This window comes from Plecotus auritus (genome assembly GCF_963455305.1).
Source record: "Plecotus auritus genome assembly, chromosome: 2".
In the NCBI taxonomy this organism is placed as follows: Eukaryota; Metazoa; Chordata; class Mammalia; order Chiroptera; family Vespertilionidae; genus Plecotus; species Plecotus auritus.
Window position 1 is genome coordinate 7,919,389 of NC_137771.1, and position 22,298 is coordinate 7,941,686.

General features: G+C 45.1%; 1 protein-coding gene across 4 annotated transcripts in view; it reads left to right on the forward strand.

The window, feature by feature from the left end:
* PRDM2 (PR/SET domain 2) overlaps positions 1-22,298 on the forward strand; it is a 112,583-nt gene that overhangs the window by 68,056 nt on the left and 22,229 nt on the right. For 2 of the 4 annotated variants that reach the window (XM_080654627.1, XM_080654629.1), the window contains 2 exons: positions 9,057-9,167; positions 13,936-18,307. In XM_080654627.1, the coding sequence (XP_080510753.1) occupies positions 9,057-9,167; positions 13,936-18,307 (4,483 nt within the window). Of the gene's footprint in view, positions 1-5,420; positions 5,473-9,056; positions 9,168-13,935; positions 18,308-20,943; positions 22,075-22,298 lie in introns of those variants that run through there. The other 2 variants (XM_080654628.1, XM_080654630.1) reach the window with 2 other exon arrangements.

Genomic DNA, 22,298 nt, shown 5'->3' on the forward strand with positions numbered 1-22,298 from the left:
ACCTTTCTTAGAGAAATTAAAGGTCCCTTCAGATGTGCTCTTTGCTGTTTTCCCATCAGCCTGACATTTGGAGGAGCCATGACTGCAAAGGCGGCGCACCCCGCTGGCGGGACGCAAGCATTCCAGGAATTTATACTGTGATCTGCAGCTCCGAAATATCCAGAACTTTTCCATTGTTTCTGTTGGAAGCAAAATCTAGAGTCCTGATTTAATACCATGATCAACTTAAAACGAAAGAGGTTTTATTTTTATAATTTGCCTCCAGGTTACAGACAGCTCTTGGCGAGTTTACAGAAAAGATTTGAAATTATGCCCAGGGAGCTTAACAGAATTTCTTACCATCACGTACATTTCAGAGTTATTTTATGTGTAAAAGAAATCTATAGAAAATGTATAGCGTATTACGTTCATAAAAACCAACTGTTACAGCATCTTATTGCTTCAAATGTCTCTCAAACACAGGGACTGATGGGCTAAGGCCCTAAGTGGCTTGTTTACCCACTGATCTCACCTTGGCCATTTGTAAGGGCCACTTCTGATCAGCTGATAAACACATCCCCCTGTGTAACCTTTGACCTTTATGGTGACTGTTTCTGATGCCCGGTCCTCATAGTTCTGCACCAGGTTGCCTGATCATCCTATCAGTGGCTTTTGGTGACCACCTGGTTTTTTTTTTTTAGCATACATTAAGGATATTGAAATAATTGAAGTGGACTGTTAATTCCTTGTGGAAAGTTTAGTCTTATATATGTGTCCAGCTTCTCTCCACTCATCACTCCAGCTGCAGAATGTTAAACTACCACCAGATGTAAAGCACAGCTGAGGCCGTGCTCTGACCACCCTTGACCAGCTCACACATAACATCATTTTGGCCATTCGTTAAGCTAACAACTTTGCTATTATCCATTGATTCTCCTTCCTTGCTACCTGATCTGTTAGAGAGCTTTTTTTTTTTTTTTCTTTAATCCTATAACATTCATTTAATATGACCTTCATCCCTCCCACTCCCCCTGTTCAGCTTTTCATTTGCTTTCAGAATTCTGACTTACCTCTGGGAACCAGATATCCCCAGTGCTGATATCAGTGCCACACTGGCCTACTTTCACGAAAATCACACCCTTGCCTTTCAAAAATTTAAAAAAGATCTATGATGTCTTTATTGAGGATGAATTTCTCAAACTTGCCTGAAATGCAGATGGCACTGTTAATTCGCTCTCTTTTTTTGTTATTCCTCACCCAAGGATACTTTTTCCATTGATTTTTTTTTTTTTTTTAAAGAGAGAGAGAGAGAGTGGAAGGGAGGGAGGGAAAGAGAGAGAGAAATGTTGATATGAGAGAGACACATCCATTGGTTGCCTCCTGCCATTGCCCTGACTAGGGCTGGCGCATGCCCTTGACCAGGAATTGAACCTGAGTATCTTTGGTGTGCAGGCTGACACTCTGACCACCAAGCCACATGGGCCAGGACTCTCGCCCACCTTTTAATGTAGCCCCTTAATTCTGTCATTTGTGTCTCTTCTGTTCTCTACGGTCTGTAACCTCAGTTTAGCAGAGTACTGGGTTGGAGCCTCTCTTCAATCTCATGTGAAAACATGCTTCTGATCTTCCAGTTCCTATGAGTGACCCTCTCATTTTGGGCAGGAAGATGAGGAAGATTTTATGAAAGAACTAGAGGCCCGTTGTACGAAATTCGTGCAGGGGGCGGAGCAGGGGGGGGGGTGTCCTTCAGCCCAGCCTGCACCCTCTCCAATCTGGGACTCCTCTCACAATCCAGGACTGCTGGCTCCCAACTGCTCGCCTGCCTGCCTTCCTGATTGCCCCTAACTGCTTCTGCCTGCCAGCCTGATCACCCCCTAACCCAGGGGTGGGCAAACTTTTTGACTCGAGGGCCACAATGGGTTCTTAAACTGGACCAGAGGGCCAGAACAAAAGCATGGATGGAGTGTTTGTGTGAACTAATATAAATTCAAAGTAAAGGAGCGGAGGGGAGAGCAAGAGAACCCTCCGCTCTTTGGCTCCGCGGGCCGGATAGAACAGCCGAACGGACTGGATCTGGCCCGTGGGCCGTAGTTTGCCCACGGCTGCCCTAACCACTCCCCTGCCAGCCTGATTGATGCCTAACTGCTCCCCTGCCAGCCCGATTGCCCCTAACTACCCTCCCCTGCAGGTCTGGTCACCCCTAACTGCCCTCCCCTGCAGGCTTGATCGCCCCCAACTGCCCTCTCTTGCAGGCCTGGTCCCTCCCAACTGCCCTCTCCTGCTGGCCTGATTGCCCACAACTACCCTCCCTTGCAGGCCTGGTCCCTCCCAACTGCCCTCCCCTGCTGGCCATCTTGTGGTGGCCGTCTTGTGCCACATGGGGGCAGGATCTTTGACCACATGGGGTTAGCCATCTTGTGTGTTGGAGTGATGGTCAATCTGCATATTATTCTTTTATTAGATAGGATAGAGGCCTGGTACATGGGTGGGGGCCAGCTGGTTTGCCCTGAAGGGTGTCCTGGATCAGGGCGGGGGTTCCCTTGGGGCGTGAGGCGGCCTGGGCCAGGGGCCTGTGGTGGTTTGCAGGCCGGCCAGGCCCCCCGGTGACCCAAGCAGAGGCCCTGGTATCTGGGGTTTATTTATCTTCTACAATTGAAACTTTGTAGCCTGGAGCGGAGCCAAGCTTTCTGCTTGCTCCGTGGCGGCAGCCATTTTTTTTTGGATTTATGTGTCTTCTATAATTGAAACTTTGTAGCCTTAAGTGGAGGCCTGGGCCGGCCAGGGTGTGTGGAAAGCTTGGCTTCCTCCATCACCAGGGGTAACCCTAGACTCCTGCTCTCTCCAGCTCCGTGGCTGCCGCCATTTTTGTTGGGATTAATTTGTCTTCTATAATTGAAACTTTGTAGCCTTAAGCGGAGGCCTGGGCCGGCCAGAATGCACGGAAAGCTTGGCTTCCTCCATCACCGGGGAAACGCAAGCCTCCCTCCTGCTCTCTCCATGGCCGCAGCCATCTTGGTTGGGTTAATTTGCATACTTGCTCCTGATTGGCTTGTGGGCGTGGCTTGTGGGTATAGCGGAGTGATGGTTAATTTGCATATTACTCTTTTATTAGATAGGACTAGTGACCTGGTGCACGAAATTCGTGCACATTAAAAGGGGATTAATTAGAGGAAATAATTTAATATTGCTATTTGCCCTTTCTCTATAATAGAAGTGTCAGAGATGAAAGAAAATTAGTAAAATGTATATGAAAACCTTCCTCCTATCAGAGTCTGGGGCTCACCACGGGACCAAGAGTCAAGTCCCCGCCCACCCACATGCACCTCGAAATTGCGTGAGACCCAGACCTGGCCGGGCCCCCACCCCCACTCATTGGGCTAGATTCAGACCTGGCCAGTCCCATCCTTGTCAAGCCCTGCTGGGCAGGGGGTGTAGCCTCGGGTCTCCTGGCCCCGGGGCCAGGATGGGGGGCACGGCCTGAGGTCCCCTGTCAAGCCCTGCCAGATGGGGGGGCGCAGCCTGAGGTCCCCTGGCCTGGCGCTGGGGCGGGGAGAGCAACCTGAGGTCCCCTAGCCTAGCACCAGAATGGGAAGCGCACCTTGAGGTCCCCTGTCAAGCCCGGCCAGGTGGGGGGCATGGCCTGAGGTCCCCTGGCCTGGCACTGGGGCGGGGGGTGCGGCCTTAGGTCCCCCAGCCTGACGCCAGGGCAGGGGGTGCAGCCTGAGGTCCCCTGTCAAGCCCTGCCGGGTGGGGGGCAGGGGAGAGCGTAGCCTCAGGTCTATGCTGATTGCTCATTAAGGCTCTTTAAGGGAACTTGACCTCAGCTGTGGGTGCAGCCATCTTTGTGAGGGAGTGATGGTCAATTAGCATATTCCCTCTTTATTAGATAGGATGGTTGTGAAAGCAGGAGTTTCCAGATGATAGTGTCATAGGGCTGCGGAGAGTAATCTGAAGAATGAAAGATCCTCCCTCCCCACCTTAACTCCCCCCCTACCCCCCCAAAAAAGGTAGGACCATCAAACGCCAAAGGTGAAGGAGAAACTTGGGGCTAATAAGTGAAGAAATTTTGGGTTTTGTAATTATGAGAGCAGAGATAACCGTGGGGAGTGGAGAGTCCAGTGCAGGGATCATGGGCTGGATGGAGTGGTGGGGAACTGGAGGCTCACGCACCACCCACCCTTTGGAGAGTTGGTGTCGGCCCCTGTTCAGGGCAGCCCATTCATTTCCTCCATGATCTTTCATGGCTCTCACTGATGGGGTTTCTCCCGGTTTGGCAGTCAGCTGTGCATCTGAGTAAGATGGTGAGCTCCCCAAAGATCAGATAGACCTGCTGATATTGAATTCTGATTTTATACTTCATAGTTGAGTAGTTCCCCAGTGAGGAGGCAGCGCATGTAGATTACATATAGTTCTACATGTAATTCCTTTAAGTCACTGAATGCAGGAGCCTTCACTGTTGTAATAATTTTTTTAATGTACCTTATGCCATCCTTCTAGAATTTTGCATTCTCTCTGATGCCTGAACATTTTTAAAGAGAAACATTATTCTCTAGACTTTCCTAGTGTTTATTCACTTTATTGGGAGCGTGCAACATAGTCCAGAGCTTAATCACGTGGCACTTGAGGCAGTTTTGGTTTTGCACCTCGCATCCAAGCGCCAGCAGTACAATGCTTCACTTGTCCTTAAAAGCCCCATCATAGCTGTCGGGTTTCCCTCCAGGGCAACTATTTCTCTAGAAAATCCAGTTCTATTGATATTACTTAATCGTTAATCATATTTGCTCAGATTGGTGTTCTGTGCTGTTGACTGATACTTGTTTCTGGCATAAGATAAAATGGAAATGGAAAAATATCTGCATTCCACTTTGCAGTAGAAGTCTTTATACCACTTCCATTCGCCCTTGAAACTGAGTGAAGAAATGGTTGTAAAGTGCTTTCTAAACAATAAGATGTCCTTATTATGCCATTTTTGGTCTTAAGGAATAAATGTACTAGAAGGAGCACTTTCAGCATCATCATTCTTGGGTTTTAGTTGTGTGGCCTGGAGCAGATGACTTCACATCTCTGGTCCTTGGGTGTCTCTGAAATTAGAGGCATGGATTGGGACTTTCTGGTCTTAAATAGCCGAGCGGTGCTTAAGTGGTAAGAACATCAGTTTTACACTGTGGGCATGGCACAGGCCTGAGAGTAAGTATACCGAATCCCATCCCTGACTAAGGACACAAAGGTTATTTTTATTTTTATTTTTTGGTGAGAACCTTGCAGTAGACAACTGCTGTTTTCCTTCTGTTTCATTTCGTTTTCTTCATCTGTGTGTGTATATTTCTTTTCCTTATGTATAAGCATACAGTTTTGTCCTGTGCTTCATTATGTTCTTTGTCATTGTTTCCATTTCACTTTTCTTGTGTTTCATTCCTATATCTTTCTTGTTTAGAGCAAGTGGAGCACGCAGCTGGCAGTAGCCTCTGTGTAGGACCCTTCAGGAACCTGATGGTAAGTGCACACGTGTACTTACCAGGCTCCCAGTGGGCTCTGCCACACCAGCTCGCACAGTAGAAACCAGCTAGTCCCCTCGCCCCTTTGTCAAACCTCATTCAGGTTATTTTTTATTATAGGTTTGTTTTTTATTTTAATTTGATTACATATAGAACAGAAACCAAGTATCCAGAAAAAAATGTACTGATTTAAGGAAATGGAGCAGTTTCCAAACCTGTAATTGTAATATTTGGCTTTGTGAGTGACACCAAGCATACCTTAGTGTGAATCGGGACTCCCAGGTTCTAATTTCTGTTCTGTCAGAGGCTGAGTAGTCCCTGTGGGGGCCCTGGCCTTTGGTTTCTCTTGCAAAATAGCAGGTAGGCCAGGGGATTTCAATAGCTCCTTCACCCTAGTCTAGAGTCCTGATGGGAAGTAGCTCGAGTGTTCGATGTTCTGATGAACATTTCCTGTACCAGATAATCTCAGGTCCATGAAAGAATGATAATTAGATTCATGATAGTTGTATTTCTATCATAAACTAAGTCTATCTTTGTTCACTAAAAGGTACTTGGGAGGTAAATTTAATTGTTCCATTCCTTCTTTTTGAGAATTGGTTTATTAGTGTTATTCAAATACTTTCTTTAAATTTTATAATAAATGTATAAACTGCAGAGCCTCACCTGTCTTTAGTAACCTATATTATATTGGTTTAGCCCAGTGGTTCTTTACCTGGGGAGCAACCCCACCCCCCGTTCCAGGGACATTTGGCCATGTCTGGAGACTTTTGGTTGTCACACTAGAAGGTGACACTGGCATCTAGTGAGTGGAAGTCAGTGATGCTGCTAAATGTCCTCCGATGCCTTGGACAGCCCCACAACAGAGCGTGATCTGGTCCAAGTGTCACTTGGACTACAGCTGAACCACTGGTATCCAGCCCCAGTAACCTGTGTGGGATGCTCTCGGGAGCCCTCTGAATAGGATGCAGATGTTCCTACTGAAAGTGGCTTCTCTTCACAGGGCATCAAGGTTTCCTGGTCATGGGTTTGAAAGAGGGCACCTGGGGGCAGGAGGGATACTTCTCACTGGTTAGGTTTGGAGAGTCCAAAAATAGACTTTTGACATTCAGTATCAGCTAGGTGTTCTCATACTTCCTTAGGCAGAGAATAAAACTTCAAGTGATATTTTTACCTTTTAGATAGTTATATGATCTCATTCTGAGTACATATTAATGAATGGTATTATTAAAGATGTACTTTGCTTTATTATAATATAAATCTACAAATCTCACTTAGTACTTTGTTCACATAGGGCAATTTACTCTCTTTATATAGCCTGCTCACTAGCCTCTATAGTGCTTGAGAAGTGGCAGAAAATCTTTGAGTTGCTTTTGCAAGGGACAGTAGTACAATAAATTAATGTCCGTATTTCTATTAAATTTTAAAGTGTGATTTTTTAAAATCGATGTAAGGTTTAGGCATAAGGAGGGAAGGTTTAGACCATACCTCCGTATTTATGTATTTTGAAAGCTCATACCTGTAGAAAGTAGTAGCAAGTAAGAATTCAGTAAGAAAAGGTCATATTTCTTGGCCTGTTTGGAGTGCATGAGGTGGTACTGATGTCTTACAACGTATTTGTGGTTTTGATCCAGGGAAAATTTTCTGAATATAACTTTTGAATGAAATGTCTGAGGGGGCAGCAGGAGTCCTGACGTGGGTCTTATGAGGCACGACCTGCGGAACTAAAGCAGTTCCTGTTAGTAGCCAGTCACTGAAATTAGCATTGTTTGCTACCAGTAATCTGAGATGGACTGGGCATATGTCATCATGAGGATAAGAAAACTGGTTGAAAGGTTAGAATCCAAACTCCCTAAAGCACAACTGGATTCCTCAGGAGCCTTTGTCATTATCAGATTTACGCCAGTGCTGTTGACTGCGGGAGAAAGACTTGAAAGAGGAGGTGACTTGTGGCCCTGTCATGTGTTTTCATGGCCGTGCCCCTTGCAGAGGGCATGGGTTTATAATCCTCCCCCCGGAGACGTGAATCTACCTGCTCCATGAAGATTCTGCTTCTGTGCGTGGCTCCAGGGAAGTCCTGAGTTCCATTTAGCTGCCTTTGGAAACGAATGGATTGACTGGTTTTCAGATATGTGTTTGAGTGAACTCTTCCTTACACAATTGCAGAAAACTTCAGTTTTCTTACTGAAGAATTAGGGATTGAAAATGGTGTTTTAGAATTTTCTTTTTAAGACTAACATTAAATGGCTGATTAGTAAGTATTTTATTCATTTTTTCTTGTTGAACCTCTTAAATATTTCTCAAAATCCGGTGATGTTTTTTAGGATTAATATCTGGTTTGTATTGTTTACAAATGTTTCTATTTTTAATCATTATGATCTTTGCAGTGATAATATTTTGTGTCTCTGATCTTAAGTTTCATCTGTTACCTACATTTTAATTAATTATGCTACTCTGTAGTGATTCTCTGTTATGGAGAATACCATTTTCCAGAAACTGCCAATGTTTTCTAGTTTGTCATTTTACTAAATCAGACATCAAGGTGGCTGTTTGTTGCGAAAAGAGAAAGCTCAGGAGGCTATATGAAGCCTGTTTGAGGAGAGCATTGCAGAAAGAGAAGGGAACTGTTTGGGGAAGGTGATAGGACCTGATCTGAATCTGAAAACTGAAAAATAAAAGCTACCAGGCATAAGAAACTTGGAATTTAAAAAAAGGCAAAGAGCGGTTGCAAATTCTGGTTAAATCCTAACGAGACCAAATGCTGAGCCTCCAGTAGTAGTAACCAGTCTAGAATTGTTTATCTTTACTGAGAATCTTGGTGACTTGAGTTCACTGTTCCAGCTTGTCAGAAATGTGCTGCATTTTCGCCTTATCTTCTAAACTGTGGTATCACTTGGAATTCAGTTAATGTTTCCTGAATCCCAGCTTCCAAATTGTTAATGAAATATTGAATTGGTCTGGACCTCGAGTTGAGTCCCTTAGGACCCTCAGAGTGCCGTGCCGGCTGGCCACAGTGAATTATTCATAATTACTCTGCTTTGATATTTGAGCCATTGTGCATGAGTATTCCTTACAATTCAGTGGAAAATCAGCCTCTGTTGTTTTACTTTGACAATTTTAGGTGTTCATGTCTTAACTAAAAGGGCCCCAAGTTATCCCATATTGTTTTCCCTATGTGCTTCTCATAAATAACCAGATTTCTGCCAGTCCCTGTTATGTGTATGGTATTAAAACTGAGAGCTATCATCTAATTTTCCTGTGACATCAGTATTGTTAACTTTTCTAAAATCTGTTATCTGTTAGTTTGATAGTTGCTTTAGAGCTATCAGAACTAGTGCCCAAGATTCTGAAAAATACAAGGTTTATGGGTTTCTTTTTTTTCTCTGACATGATTTAAAAGTATTTGTATTCATCATCTATTTCTTTCTTTAGGGATTGAATTGATAGTTGCCTAGAAATAGACAGTTTGCTCTGATTGGATTAGTGATGGTCTCCTTCAAGAATTCGGGGTAATAGTGAATGAATGAATGAATGAACGAACGATTGAACAAACAGATAAATAAATAAATGGTTTATTTGTTTCAGGGAAGAAAAAACCCCAGGAAAATAAAAACAAAGGAAACAAAACTGAAGACATAAAGCTGAAGACAAGTGAGCCAGATCACACCTCTGCCAATATGAGAGATTCTGCAGAAGGTAGGCTGGGGTGTTGGGCTTGCATGATTTGGGTGTGTATCACCATTTATTAATTTTGTACTAAAGGCCCGGTGCACAAAATTTGTGCATGGAGGGGGGGCTCCCCCCTCAGCCCAGCCTGCACCCACTCCAATCCAGGACCCTTCGGGGGATGTCCAACTGCCAGGATGGGGCCTAAACCAGCAGTGGGACATCCCTCTCACAATCCAGGACCACTAGCTCCTAACTGCTCGCCTGCCTGCCTAATCGCCCCTAACTGCCCCCTGCCGGCCTGGTTGCCCCCAATTGTCCCCCCTGCTGGCCTGGTCGCCCCTCACTGCTCCCCCCCCCCGCCAGCCTGGTTGCCCCACACAGCCTGGTCGGTCATCCGTTCAGTTGCGATGGTCGCTCAGGCTTTTATTATTATAGATTTCTTTGGCATGCCCATCTGAGAGTCATTCAAGAAAAGAAACAGCAAGAAGGTCCCCTGCAACCCTTCACATCCCCATCCTCTTAAAAAATGTACTAAAGACCTTCCTTGTTAGAAATAAAATTATGCTTGGTTAAAATAAAATGAAGCATTCTATATGATTACATTTATAAATAATTTACAAAGTTCAAAACCATCAAAAAACATCTATAATGACAGGAGTCAGACTGATAGGGGCAGACTGGGGGATAGTACTAGTCCGTGTGGGGTGGGCACGTTGGTGTATTTACTTATAAACATTTTATCTTGCTCTATGCTATGGTTTGCATACTTTAGGTATGTTTTGCAGTTCAGTTAAAAAATTACTTAAAATATGAAACACCCTTGATTTTTATATATCAGAATGAAAAATGTGCAGAGTGAAAAAAGTTCTTTTGTTAGAGTTTTAATTCCTATTTTACCTCTTGTGTTTCTTCCCACTAAATTTTCTATGGTCTCTTCTGAGGACTAATATTCCAGTCCCTGCACGCTGTAAGAATTCAGAGACATGGATTGAAAGTTAATCAGAAAGGCAGATTGCTCAGTTGAGCCACCATATCGAGACTATTGCTATTAGAAAAGAGGGAGTTATGTCCTAATTCGTTATGTGGCCAATTTATGCAAAGACCGGAGCTTGCTCAAGAGTTGTTCATAGTGACCCAAATAGGCGAATTTCAAAATGTAGGCTTGTGACTTTCAAGAAACATTTGTAGAGAAAAAAGCCACCAACAATATTTTTTATTCCTCTTGAGCCATTTTGTTAGCACTGTTTGTGGCGATGACGTTCATAAAGGATTGTAATTTCCTGTGGCATTATATGAAGCAAGAATCGACCAGTTTACTTCCCAGAACCTTATAAAACTAAGTTCTGCCCGCTGATAGCAGATTTGCTAAGACGTTTGTTTGAACAACAAAAATACTAAGGACCCTCCCTACATTAGTGGCAGAATTAAAAACAAAAATCCAAGAGCCCCTTCCCCCCTTCAAAAATTCAAGACAGTTATTTTTTTCCTGATATAACATCAGGCCCCATGAAAAAAGATACTTAATATTTACCTTTTAGTGGAATAAATGGTTAAAGTGTAATTGGTTCCGTACAGTGTAGTTGTCATTCCTGAATGTTCTGCGTATTCTTACAAAGTGGTCTGAGCAAGCAGTCCAGACTCTTCCTGTGTTCCCCAAACCTCCCGTTACGTTTAAACTCAGTGACCACGTGGACACACTTTGGTGTGGGCCTTACTGGTGAGCAGAGCTGTGTTTTGGTTTATGTTGCTTTGGACAGTTTCAAATCTGAAATTGTTTACCAATCACAGAGAAAGAAAATAATACATTTATATATTTTTTTCCATTAAAAGAAGCCACAGATTTTGGTCCAAAAAGAACTCCATAAAGAAATTTTTGTGCCTTACAGATGTTATTTTCAATTTCTGTAGTCTCATTCCAACTTTTTTTTAGCAACATGTTGGGTCTGTGTTGAACATGTAGTATTTCAAAGGGAGTTAGCTCCTAATTTGAAATACATTACCACCATCAAATGACTGGTTTCTCAGTTTGTGGGAAACTCCTGGAATTTAGGAAATTTGTCAGGGTGGGAGCGGGGGAGTGGGAAGACTGGTTTCTGTTTAGAAGCAGAAGCCTCGTTGCCAGTGAAATGGTGGGCATATGGGTAAAAGTAAGACTGATATTCCTAGGAAAGCTTGCATTTAGAGAGCTTGGCACAGTTGGCTTTTTTAGCCCCCACTTCCGTGTATCCAGGCATTCACCAGGTCGGTGACAGGCTCTTCTATCTTGACAGTCTGGCCACTGTTTTCTGCCTCCACTGCTTCTTTCCACTGCTACATGTCTTAATGGAAGCAGCAGCATCTCCCTTCTAATACCACTGCATCAGTATTGGTTGCCTGCAGTAATGTGTCTTCTCCGTCCCTTAATCCACATCACAGCCAAAATCTCCCAACTGGCATCCTCCTGCTTTAAAATACCTTAATGGGTCCCCATTGCCCACAGGTGAGTCCCAAATAATTCACAGTGCGCTAGATGTTTTGATTCCTCCCGTTGCCTTTCCTTTTCTCTCCTTGACCTTCACGTTCAGCCTGCCCAATACTTTAGCTAGGAAGCCTCCCCTGATTAAGCCACATATAATGTTCCTCTTGTGTGCTTCTGTAGCAGCACGTACTTCCACAGGCGTAACCATTCATTTGTTACAGTGGTGTTGCCTGCTTACTTTCCTGTAGCTCTATAAGGATAAGGATCTTGACAATGTTGTTCGCCTAGTACTGGCATATAGTAAATACCTGCCCAGCGAAAGGGGAAAGATCCAGCTAGCAAGCCAGGAGGTCCCAGAGCTTTTCTAACTCCTCAAGTGTGTACAGCACAAGGGGCCTAGCTCAACAGACAGGTGGTACTGTGGAGAAAGGACATCTGTCAGCAGTGGATGCACTGTGACCACTCCTGTCTTGGAGTCCCCTGCTCTCCTTAGGTTTTCTCCCAACCGCTGTTCCATTTCTCTGCTTTTCTTTATAGCTGAACTTGAAAGAGCTGCTTATAGTCTCCCTGTCTCTCCCTCCTTACCTTCTTTTAGGAACTCTTATTAGGCATTTGTCCCCGCTACTCCACTGAAACTGTTATCATGATCACCACACATCCACCTTGGTAAAGGGAGTTCTCCATTCTCAGTCCTTACCTTACCCAGCCCATCAGCAGCTGTGGACACAGCTGATCACTCCCTCCTTGAAACTTTGTTTATTTAGCCGAAGGCCACCACTCTCTCGATTCCCCAGCTACCTCACTGGTCATTTCTCTGACCTCTAAGTACTGGAGTCATCTGGGGACAGTCTTCCCTCCTCTCTTCTGTCTGCATTCACTCTCCAGGTGACCTCGTCCAGTCCTGTGCTCCAAATACTATTTTGTGTCTAGGACTTGTCCATTTCTAGGCTCAGCTTCTGTTGAACTCGAGTCATCCGTAACTGCTTAACATCTTTACGTGGATATCTGTCAGGTACCTCAAAGTTTTAATACATCAAAATGAACTCTACTTTCCTCCAGCACACACACACACAGCCCAAACCTGCTCTTCCCTCTGTTTCCTACTGCTTAGCAAACAGGATTATTGCGGTTGCTGTGGCTTCTCCTTGACATCTCTCTCACCATAGCTAGTCAGCAAGCACATCTTGTAAGTTCATCTCCAAAATGTATCCAGAGTCTGATCATTCCCACCACCTCCCCTGCCACCCTAGTCCCCACCCTGGCCCTTCTCCTGCAGGATGCAGCTCTCGTCTCCCTGCCCCCACCCTTACCACCTGGAGTTCCCTATCTTCCTTGTACCAGGAGTGATCCTCTTGAATATGAGTGAGTTATATCATATTTCTGTTAGAACTTCAGCTCCCTGCTTCACTCCGAGTAAAGGCCAGCAGCCTGCACGGTCCTATGTGAGTTGGCCTCTGATCTCATCTTCTACTCTCCTGCCTTCCTCCAGTCTCCTCCACTCCCCTCCCCACAGTCTTTCCAGATTCCTTGCTATTCCTTGAACACATCCAACAGGTTCTTGACTCAGAACTTCAGTATCTGCTGTTTACTCTATCCAGAGGGCTCCCCTCCCCTGCATATTCACATGACTCACTTTTTTTATGTCTCTGTTCAACTGTCACCTTACCAGTGAGTCCTTCCCTGCCCACCTGGGTTTCTTCTCGGGCATTGAGACTCCCGAGTTGCTAATCATTTGATCAGGCTCAGAAGAGATGATCTCTAAAGTTTCTTTTACTTGAAAAAATCCTGATCATATGATTCTGGAAACTGTTCTAGCTTCTAAAAATGTAGAATTAGTCAGGAAGGGAGGAGAGAATCATTTCATTCAAGGAAGACCACTAAGAGTCTAACCTGGTAGGTAATATATTTAACAACTTTCTTATTTCAGTTTGGAATCTTGAGAAATTGAAATTCACAACTAGTCTCCTGAAATTCAGTGTCTGCTACTCCAACACAATTTTAGGCACTACAGTTTCTATAAATAAAAATGTTTATATACGTGTGACTAAACACAGAAAAGAATCTAAGCTCCAAGTGACTTTTGGTTCACGTATGTCTCCTCACTGCCCAGTGTGTTGCCTGGTTAATACAGGTGCTCTGTAAATATTAGCTGAATGAATGAAATGGATTTAAATCCAATACAACTTTATAAATGAGAATGTAGAGCTGTTTGTTGTTAACCATAACCTCCCTTACACATTTTAAGTGCTAAGAGAAATAACTTTAATAATAAGAACTGATCTTAAGTCGGCTAGTTTTGCCCTCACCTCCATGCTTCTACTTCCCTCTGCTTTCTAGGTGCCAAAGAAGAGGACGAGAAGCCCTCAGCTCCAGCAGCTGAGCAGACAGCTGTTCAAGAGGTGGTTAGTCAGGATGTGCTTCCCGAACTAGGAATCCCTCTCCCTGCCTGCGAGCTGCACACAGAACCAGACAAGAAGCTAGAAGCAACAAATTGTGAGGTGAATGACTTGGAGGAAGAGGAGGAGGAAGAAGAGGAGGAAGATGATGGGTTGGAAGAAGAAGGGGAAGAAGAAGCTGACATGCCAAATGAAAGCTCTGTGAAAGAGCCAGAAATACGGTGCGATGAGAAGCTAGAAGATTTATTAGAAGAACCAAAAAACATTTCAAAAGAAACTCTCGAAGACTCTCCAGAGGTAACTCCTGTTATCAAAATTCCTAAAACTAAGGAAGAAGCCAATGGTGATGTATTTGAAACATCCATGTTTCCATGTCAGCATTGTGAAAGGAAGTTTACAACCAAACAGGGACTGGAACGGCACATGCACATCCATATATCTACAGTCGACCATGCTTTCAAATGCAAGTACTGTGGGAAGGCATTCGGCACCCAAATTAACAGGCGGAGGCATGAGCGTCGCCATGAGGCAGGGTTAAAGCGAAAACCCAGCCTAACACTACAGCCATCAGAGGACCCCGCTGATGGCAAAGAATCTGGAGACAGTGTCACTCCAAAAGATGACTCGAATCCTCCCAATCTTGGGCAAGACTGTCTGATCTTGAGTTCAGAGAAAGCTTTCCAAGAAACAGTAAATTCTTCTATTGTAGAAGAGAATGGAGAAGTTAAAGAGCTTCATCCCTGCAAATACTGTAAGAAGGTTTTTGGCACTCATACTAACATGAGGCGGCACCAGCGCAGAGTTCATGAGCGTCACCTGATTCCCAAAGGTGTGCGGAGAAAAGGAGGCCTCCTGGAAGAGCCCCAGCCGCCCGCAGAGCGGGCCCAGCCCCCCCAGAATGTCTACGTTCCCAGCACAGAACCCGAGGAGGAAGGGGAGGCAGATGACGTGTACATCATGGACATTTCTAGCAATATTTCTGAGAACTTAAATTACTATATTGACGGTAAAATTCAAACCAGCAGCAGCACCAGTAACTGTGATGTGATTGAGATGGAGTCCAGTTCGGCAGACTTGTATGGTATAAACTGTCTGCTCACTCCAGTTACAGTGGAAATTACTCAGAATATAAAGACCACACAGGTCCCCATAACAGAAGAGCTTCCTAAAGAGCCTTCCAGCAGCACAAACAGTGAGTCCAAGAGACGGAGAACCGCTAGTCCTCCCGTGTTACCCAGAATCAAAGCTGAAGCAGAGCCTGAGCCCATAGCACCCTCGTGCTCCTTGAGCCTGCCCCTTAGCATCACCACAGAGGCGGTGTCTCTCCACAAAGAGAAAGGCGTGTACTTGTCGTCAAAGCTCAAGCAGCTCCTTCAAACCCAGGATAAACTAACTCCTCCTGCAGGGATTTTGGCAGCTGAGATCACTAAGTTAGGTCCTGTCTGTGTGTCCGCTCCTGCGTCAATGCTGCCCGTGACCTCCAGTAGGTTTAAGCGGCGGACCAGCTCCCCTCCCAGCTCTCCACAGCACAGTCCTGCCCTTCGAGACTTCGGGAAGCAAAGCGATGGGAAAGCAGTGTGGACTGATGCAGTTCTGGGTTCCAAAAAGCCCAAGTTAGAAAGTCATAGCAACTCCTCCCCGGTGTGGAGTTTGTCTGGGCGAGACGAGAGGGAAACCGTGAGCCCGCCATGCTTTGATGAATTCAAGGTATCCAAAGAGTGGGCCGCCAGTTCCACCTTTAGCCCTGTGTGCAACCAGCAGCCACTGGATTTATCCAGCGGTGTCAAACAGAAGGCTGAGGGTATAGGCAAGCCTCCGGTCCAGTGGGAATCTGTGTTAGATCTCAGTGTGCATAAAAAGCCTTGTGGGGACTCGGAAGGCAAGGAATTCAAGGACACCAACGTGGCGCAGCCAGCCTGCAGTGCTGTCAAGAAGAAGAAGCCAACCACCTGCATGCTGCAGAAGGTCCTTCTCAATGAATACAATGGCATCGGCGTGCCCATCGAAAACACGGCGGATGTGACCAGGAGCCCGAGTCCTTGTAAATCCCTGGATCCCCAAGCAGATCCTGACCTTGGGCCTGACACAACTTTATCTGCCCCTGCTGTGGAGTGCCCACCTGATGTTTCTCCTCCATCTCCTGCCTGCCAGACACCCTCTCTTTCCTCCGGACAGCTGCCTCCTCTCTTGATGCCAACACATCCCTCATCCCCTCCGCCCTGTCCTCCTGTGTTAACTGTTGCCACACCACCTCCTCCACTCCTGCCTACCATACCTCTTGCAGCCCCCTCTTCCGGGGCGTCTCCTCTCCCGTGTCCCTCCCCACTCTCAAATGCTACTGCACAGTCCCCACTTCCGATTCTTTCTCCTACGGTGTCTCCCTCGCCTTCTCCCATTCCTTCTGTAGAGCCTCTCATGTCTGCTGCCTCTCCGGGGCCTCCAACACTTTCATCATCATCTGCATCTTCATCTTCATTCTCTTCATCTTCCTCCTCTTCCCCCTCACCACCTCCTCTGTCAGCAGTATCGTCCGTTGTTTCTTCTGGGGATAATCTGGAAGCGTCTCTCCCCATGATATCTTTCAAACAGGAAGAATTAGAGAATGAAGATCTGAAACCCAGGGAAGAACCCCCATCTGCAGTTGAACAGTATATTGTTCAGGAAACATTCAACAAAAACTTTGTCTGCAATGTCTGTGAATCGCCTTTTCTTTCCATTAAAGATCTAACCAAACATTTATCTGTTCATGCTGAAGAATGGCCCTTCAAATGTGAATTTTGTGTGCAGCTCTTTAAGGCTAAAACTGATTTGTCGGAACACCGCTTTTTGCTTCATGGAGTTGGGAATATCTTTGTGTGTTCAGTTTGTAAAAAAGAATTTGCTTTTTTGTGCAATTTGCAGCAGCACCAGCGAGATCTCCACCCGGATAAGGTGTGCACACACCACGAGTTTGAGAGTGGCACCCTGAGGCCGCAGAACTTTACAGACCCCAGCAAGGCCCACGCAGAGCACATGCAGAGTTTGCCGGAAGAGCCTTTAGAAACGTCGAAAGAGGAAGAGGAGTTAAATGATTCTTCCGAAGAGCTTTACACGACCATAAAAATAATGGCTTCTGGAATAAAGACGAAAGATCCAGATGTTCGATTGGGTCTCAATCAACATTACCCAAGCTTTAAACCGCCTCCATTTCAGTACCACCACCGGAACCCCATGGGTATCGGTGTGACGGCCACCAACTTCACCACACACAACATTCCACAGACGTTTAGCACTGCCATCCGCTGCACAAAGTGCGGCAAAGGCGTAGACAACATGCCCGAGTTACACAAGCATATCCTGGCCTGCGCGTCCGCCAGCGACAAGAAGAGGTACACCCCGAGGAAAAACCCCGTCCCGCTGAAACAAACGGTGCAACCCAGAAACGGTGTGGTGGTTTTGGAGAACTCGGGGAAAAATGCCTTCAGACGAATGGGACAGCCCAAAAGACTGAACTTCAGTGTCGAACTCAGCAAAATGTCACCAAATAAGCTCAAATTAAATGCATTGAAGAAAAAAAATCAGCTTGTTCAGAAAGCAATCCTGCAAAAAAACAAATCTGCCAAGCAGAAGGCGGACTTAAAAAATGCTTCGGAGTCCTCTTCACACATCTGCCCGTATTGCCATCGGGAGTTCACGTACATTGGAAGCCTGAATAAGCATGCTGCTTTCAGCTGTCCCAAAAAACCGCTTTCTCCTTCCAAAAAAAAAGCTTCCCATTCGTCCAAGAAAGGTGGGCATGTGTCACCTGCAAGTAGTGACAGAAGCAGTAGCAGCAACCACCGCAGACGGACCGCAGATGCCGAGATTAAAATGCAAAACACGCAGGCTCCTTTGGGCAAGACTAGAGCTCGCAGCTCAGGCCCCACACCGGTCCCACTGCCTTCCTCGTCCTTCAGGTCCAAGCAGAATGTCAAATTTGCAGCTTCGGGGAAGTCCAAAAAACCAACCTCCTCTTTAAGGAACTCGAGTCCAATCAGAATGGCCAAAATAACTCACGTTGAGGGGAAAAAGCCCAAAGCTGTGGCCAAGAATCATTCTACTCAGCTCTCGAGCAAGGCGGCCCGGAGCCTGCACGTGAGGGTACAGAAAAGCAAGGCCGTCTTACAAAGCAAATCCGCTCTGGCCGGTAAGAAAAGAACAGACCGGTTCAATGTAAAATCTAGAGAACGGAGTGGCGGGCCCATCACCCGAAGCCTCCAGCTGGCAGCTGCTGCCGACCTGGGCGAAAGCAGGAGGGAGGACAGCAGTGGCAAGCAGGAGCTGAAGGACTTCAGGTAAGCTGTCTCCCAGGGCCTGAGGAATTCAGCTCCGGAGCGTGGGGGCGGGAAAGACGGTTGGAAGCGAACAGTATACTTGCCCAATGGCTTTTTTTTCTTTTTCCTGTGTAATTTTGACATAAGCACTTAGAGGAAATGGGGTTGCTTAAGTTATAGGCTGCTGCAGAGATGGATACCGCCTAGCTTTATCTCAGACCCAGGACTCGCAAAAGCGTGCCATTTCTTGTAGGGCCAGTGTGAACTGAATTTGAAACGATGAAAAGCTCTCAAAAGTACCCTGTTATGGAAAGATGAAATCCTCTTAAACTTCCTTCCTATCTTGGGTAATATATCAGTGTCACTTTTATTTTTTCTGGATTATAGGTTGTTTCTTCTGTTAAAGTGGATCTCTGAGGCCATTAAAACCACATTGCAATCTCATCAATATTTCTGTGACTCAAGCATAGTTATAGTAACGGAGAACGCTTCCATTATTCATGCTTCTATTGTTTTCATTCCAAAAACTTGCCTCGTGGGTTAAAACAAAATGCACCGTACTCATTTTAAAATGCCTTAAGCTCCCCACCCGCTCCTCTCTCCGGCATAGGGTGACACAGGCCGGACCCCGAAGGAGAAGCAGCCAGGAGAGTGCCTAGAACTGCAGCAAGGGCCAGGCTCCTCGGCTCCCCCAGGCACAGGCCGAAACCCAGGGCAAGTCAGCGTGGCCGCCAGTGCCTTTGTTTCCCAGTAATGATGTCAGAATTCACCTTAGATTTGAGGTGACTTTACTGTTCTATTTGGGTCCTCCCTATATTCAGAAGGGCTCTTAGTGACACAGAAACATAGGGCAATAGTTAAATTGGTTATGTTGACTTCTCAAACTTTCTAGGTCACTTAAATAACCTTGGTTTGACGCACTTTCTTGGGATTCCTGCTGTTGCCTAAAAAATGCCTGCGGGTCAAGCTTGTGAAAAACTCACCATCAGATAGGATTTCTGCAAAATACTTCAAAATCTTGTCCTTTCGGAGTGAGCTGCCGGACGCGAGGCTTTCTTGGCTAACCCTCTTGGTGTCTGGAAAGTCTTTGGTGTTTCAGGCAAGCAGCATTAGAGTTCACTGGGGAGTGGTCTGCCGTTTGGGGAGGTCGTGAGGATCCAAAGGTATTGTTACCTGTGCACAGCTGACGAGGTAGAATTCTGGGTGCCCGTGTGCCTTAAGTCACGGCTAAAGAACGATGGAGAGCAGAATCGTTAGCCAAGACTGATAGTTAAAAAGCTACTTCAGAAATGTGCTAAACAATTAGTTACTAGAGATGTTACTCAGCATCTGGTCTCTGGCCATGCCATGTGCATAAGCCATTATAGCGGCCTGCTGTAGTGTTTTCACTGTACCTGTTTGTACTGTCTTTGCTCTGGAAGTTCCTCAACAACAGGAGGTTCTTGAACTCGAGTCCTTTTCAAAGATAAAGAGCCAGAATATGTCACCGCTTTTACAGACTGTACCACAAAACATGCCCCGGGTGGTTGATGCTTTAGAATGCACTATGCGCACCCCCCTTTGTCTCCAGTCTTGTCTGAAGAATCCTTTTGTACTGGATCCCATGTATACAGTTCAAGGTAAAGGAAAGTTCTCTGAGTCACTGGACTGACCAAGTTCATTCAGTTAGCCTCGTGCTCACCCAGTGCTTTTGGAGGAAGACCACAGGGGACCAAAGTGCCTAATAAAATTGTCTCTCTGTTTCCTCCAGTTCATTATAATTACTTTGCTTTGTTTCATTGTTTAACAGAGGGTTACATGCTGGAGTGAAATTTGGCCTAAAAGGAAGCACAGAGAATCAGATAAGAAAACTGTTGTTCTAACTGGTAGGTGGCAGCAGCAGCATCCCCGGTAGCTGGCCCCCCTTGGTGTTGGTCACTGAACTGTGCTGTGGACACATCCGAAGGACATGTCTTACAAGGGCTCCATTTACAAGTGACCATAAATTTGTGAAGACAGGGCATCCTATTCTGATTATCTGGGCACAAGCGTGGGCATTTCTTCAGGGAGTTTGTTCTCCCTTTAGTGCCTTTAGCCCATTTGGTATAAAACCAGGATTCCGGAACTCAGGCCTGAGATTATCAGGAGGGCTTAGCAGGCCTCGTCCTTGGTACATACTTGTTGCGTTACACTGGTAAGGAGTTGTTTTAACTGTAGTCGTCTTCCCTTTCAGTATATTTCTGTGTGTGAATTTTATTCAGGGATGATTTCATGGCACATGGTCAGAAATACTCGCTTCTCTCTGTTCTCAGTGATTTCGCTTTTCTCACCCTGTTGTGTACTGAAGGACTTCCCACAGCACTGGCCGCACCTCCTCCTCCTGCGTGTTTCATCACAGCCATCTGTGATTAAGAGCCAGCCCCAGCATTCACCACAGATTATTACAAACATAAAACGATGTTCATTTCCTCCCATATCCATCTCTGCCACGCCACTCCAGATAGGGCTGGGGCCTTGCCAGCGTTGAGTAGGGCCCCCAAGTTCCTGCACACTTCCAGAATCAACCTGTTGCTGTCTTAACATTTGTCATATGGATCTGCTCACCTTCTCTTTAACATGGTCAATTCATATAAGGTTGTGTTATGTTGTCATTTATCTTCAGTTTTCTTATTTTCTAGGAACTTCCTGTAGAAAAGCCCCCCACACAAAACAAACCTTAATTGACTAAATAAAGATAATGCATGCTCAACTTAGGATAAGCACTACGACAAAGGATGCGAAACCTACCAAGCTTGCAAGACCATTTGAAGCTGTCTCACGAGTCTGCAGGCTTCTTGTTGCCCTGGTTAGAGTCAGGCATCTGCGTCTTCGCTGGTGCCCAACACGTGCTGGGCACCTGGGTGACTGAGATGCAAGAGGTGCTGTAAGACGGGCTAGATGAACTGGCCCATCGTCACGGGACTGATAACTCAGATGTGATGTGGCCCTGGTTTTGGCACATAGCAGAGGAAGGAGTGATTTGAACTTAACCTTGCAAAGCAAGTTCTCTTTTTTATCAGTAGTTCGTTGTAGATTTCAGGGATGACAAATTCTAATGCACTTGTTTTAAGAAGTTTGGGTCACACACCAGCTCTTGATGCCTTTCTTTTAAGTTAATTATAGACAGAGGCATTTAGCGTCTCTCTCGGCCTGCTTTTTTTATTTTTTATTTTATTTTTTTAAATCACAAGCTGATTGCCAGCATAATGGAGAGGAAACCCGATTGGATATGGACTCCTTTTGTATGCCTCTTCCAGTTTCATGTGTGTTTATCCAGATGGACATCCTCTCAAATAATTATGTGGCACTAATTTATAACGATTATATTATGGGAGACTATGTAGCAATATACCAATGCCTAGGATGCATCTCAGGCCTAGAAAGCTGTATGTCTGCACTTAAGTAAAAAAGTAAAAATAAATTTACATACAGGCTTACACTGCAGTCTCTGATAGAGATTTAAAAACTACAAATTGGCCTTTTCCTGGGTGTATCATTTCTCCATACATTATACATGCTTTCACCCTAATTAATGACTGAGTTGGTGGGAAATGGCTAGGTTATTCATGTGTTTTTTTCTCCTTTTGTTTTCAACTTTAAAAGTAATCTACCTCTTAAAATGTGTAGTTTAATACTTGTTTGGTGAATTTGTGCCATTTTAACCCTTTCACTATCATTCCCATTTTGTTACATTTCTGTTCTGGGGACTTTTGTGTTGAAATATTGTATAAAGCATTTGTAGCAGTTTAAAAATAAAATATTTAAAATTATTTAAATTGTTTTGGATGCTTCAATTGTATTGTGATTTGCCTTTTACATTTGTGTTTGAGTTGTTAATCTGGAGAGTGTTCTTGTACTGGAGTTTGCTGTTAGTTATTTTACTGTTTCTTGTTGGAGAGTTATGATATAAAAGACTATTTTAATGAAAACATTAAAATTTACAATTTGACATACAAAAGGGATTGTCTGTTGATTTGAACCAATGTAGCCTTTT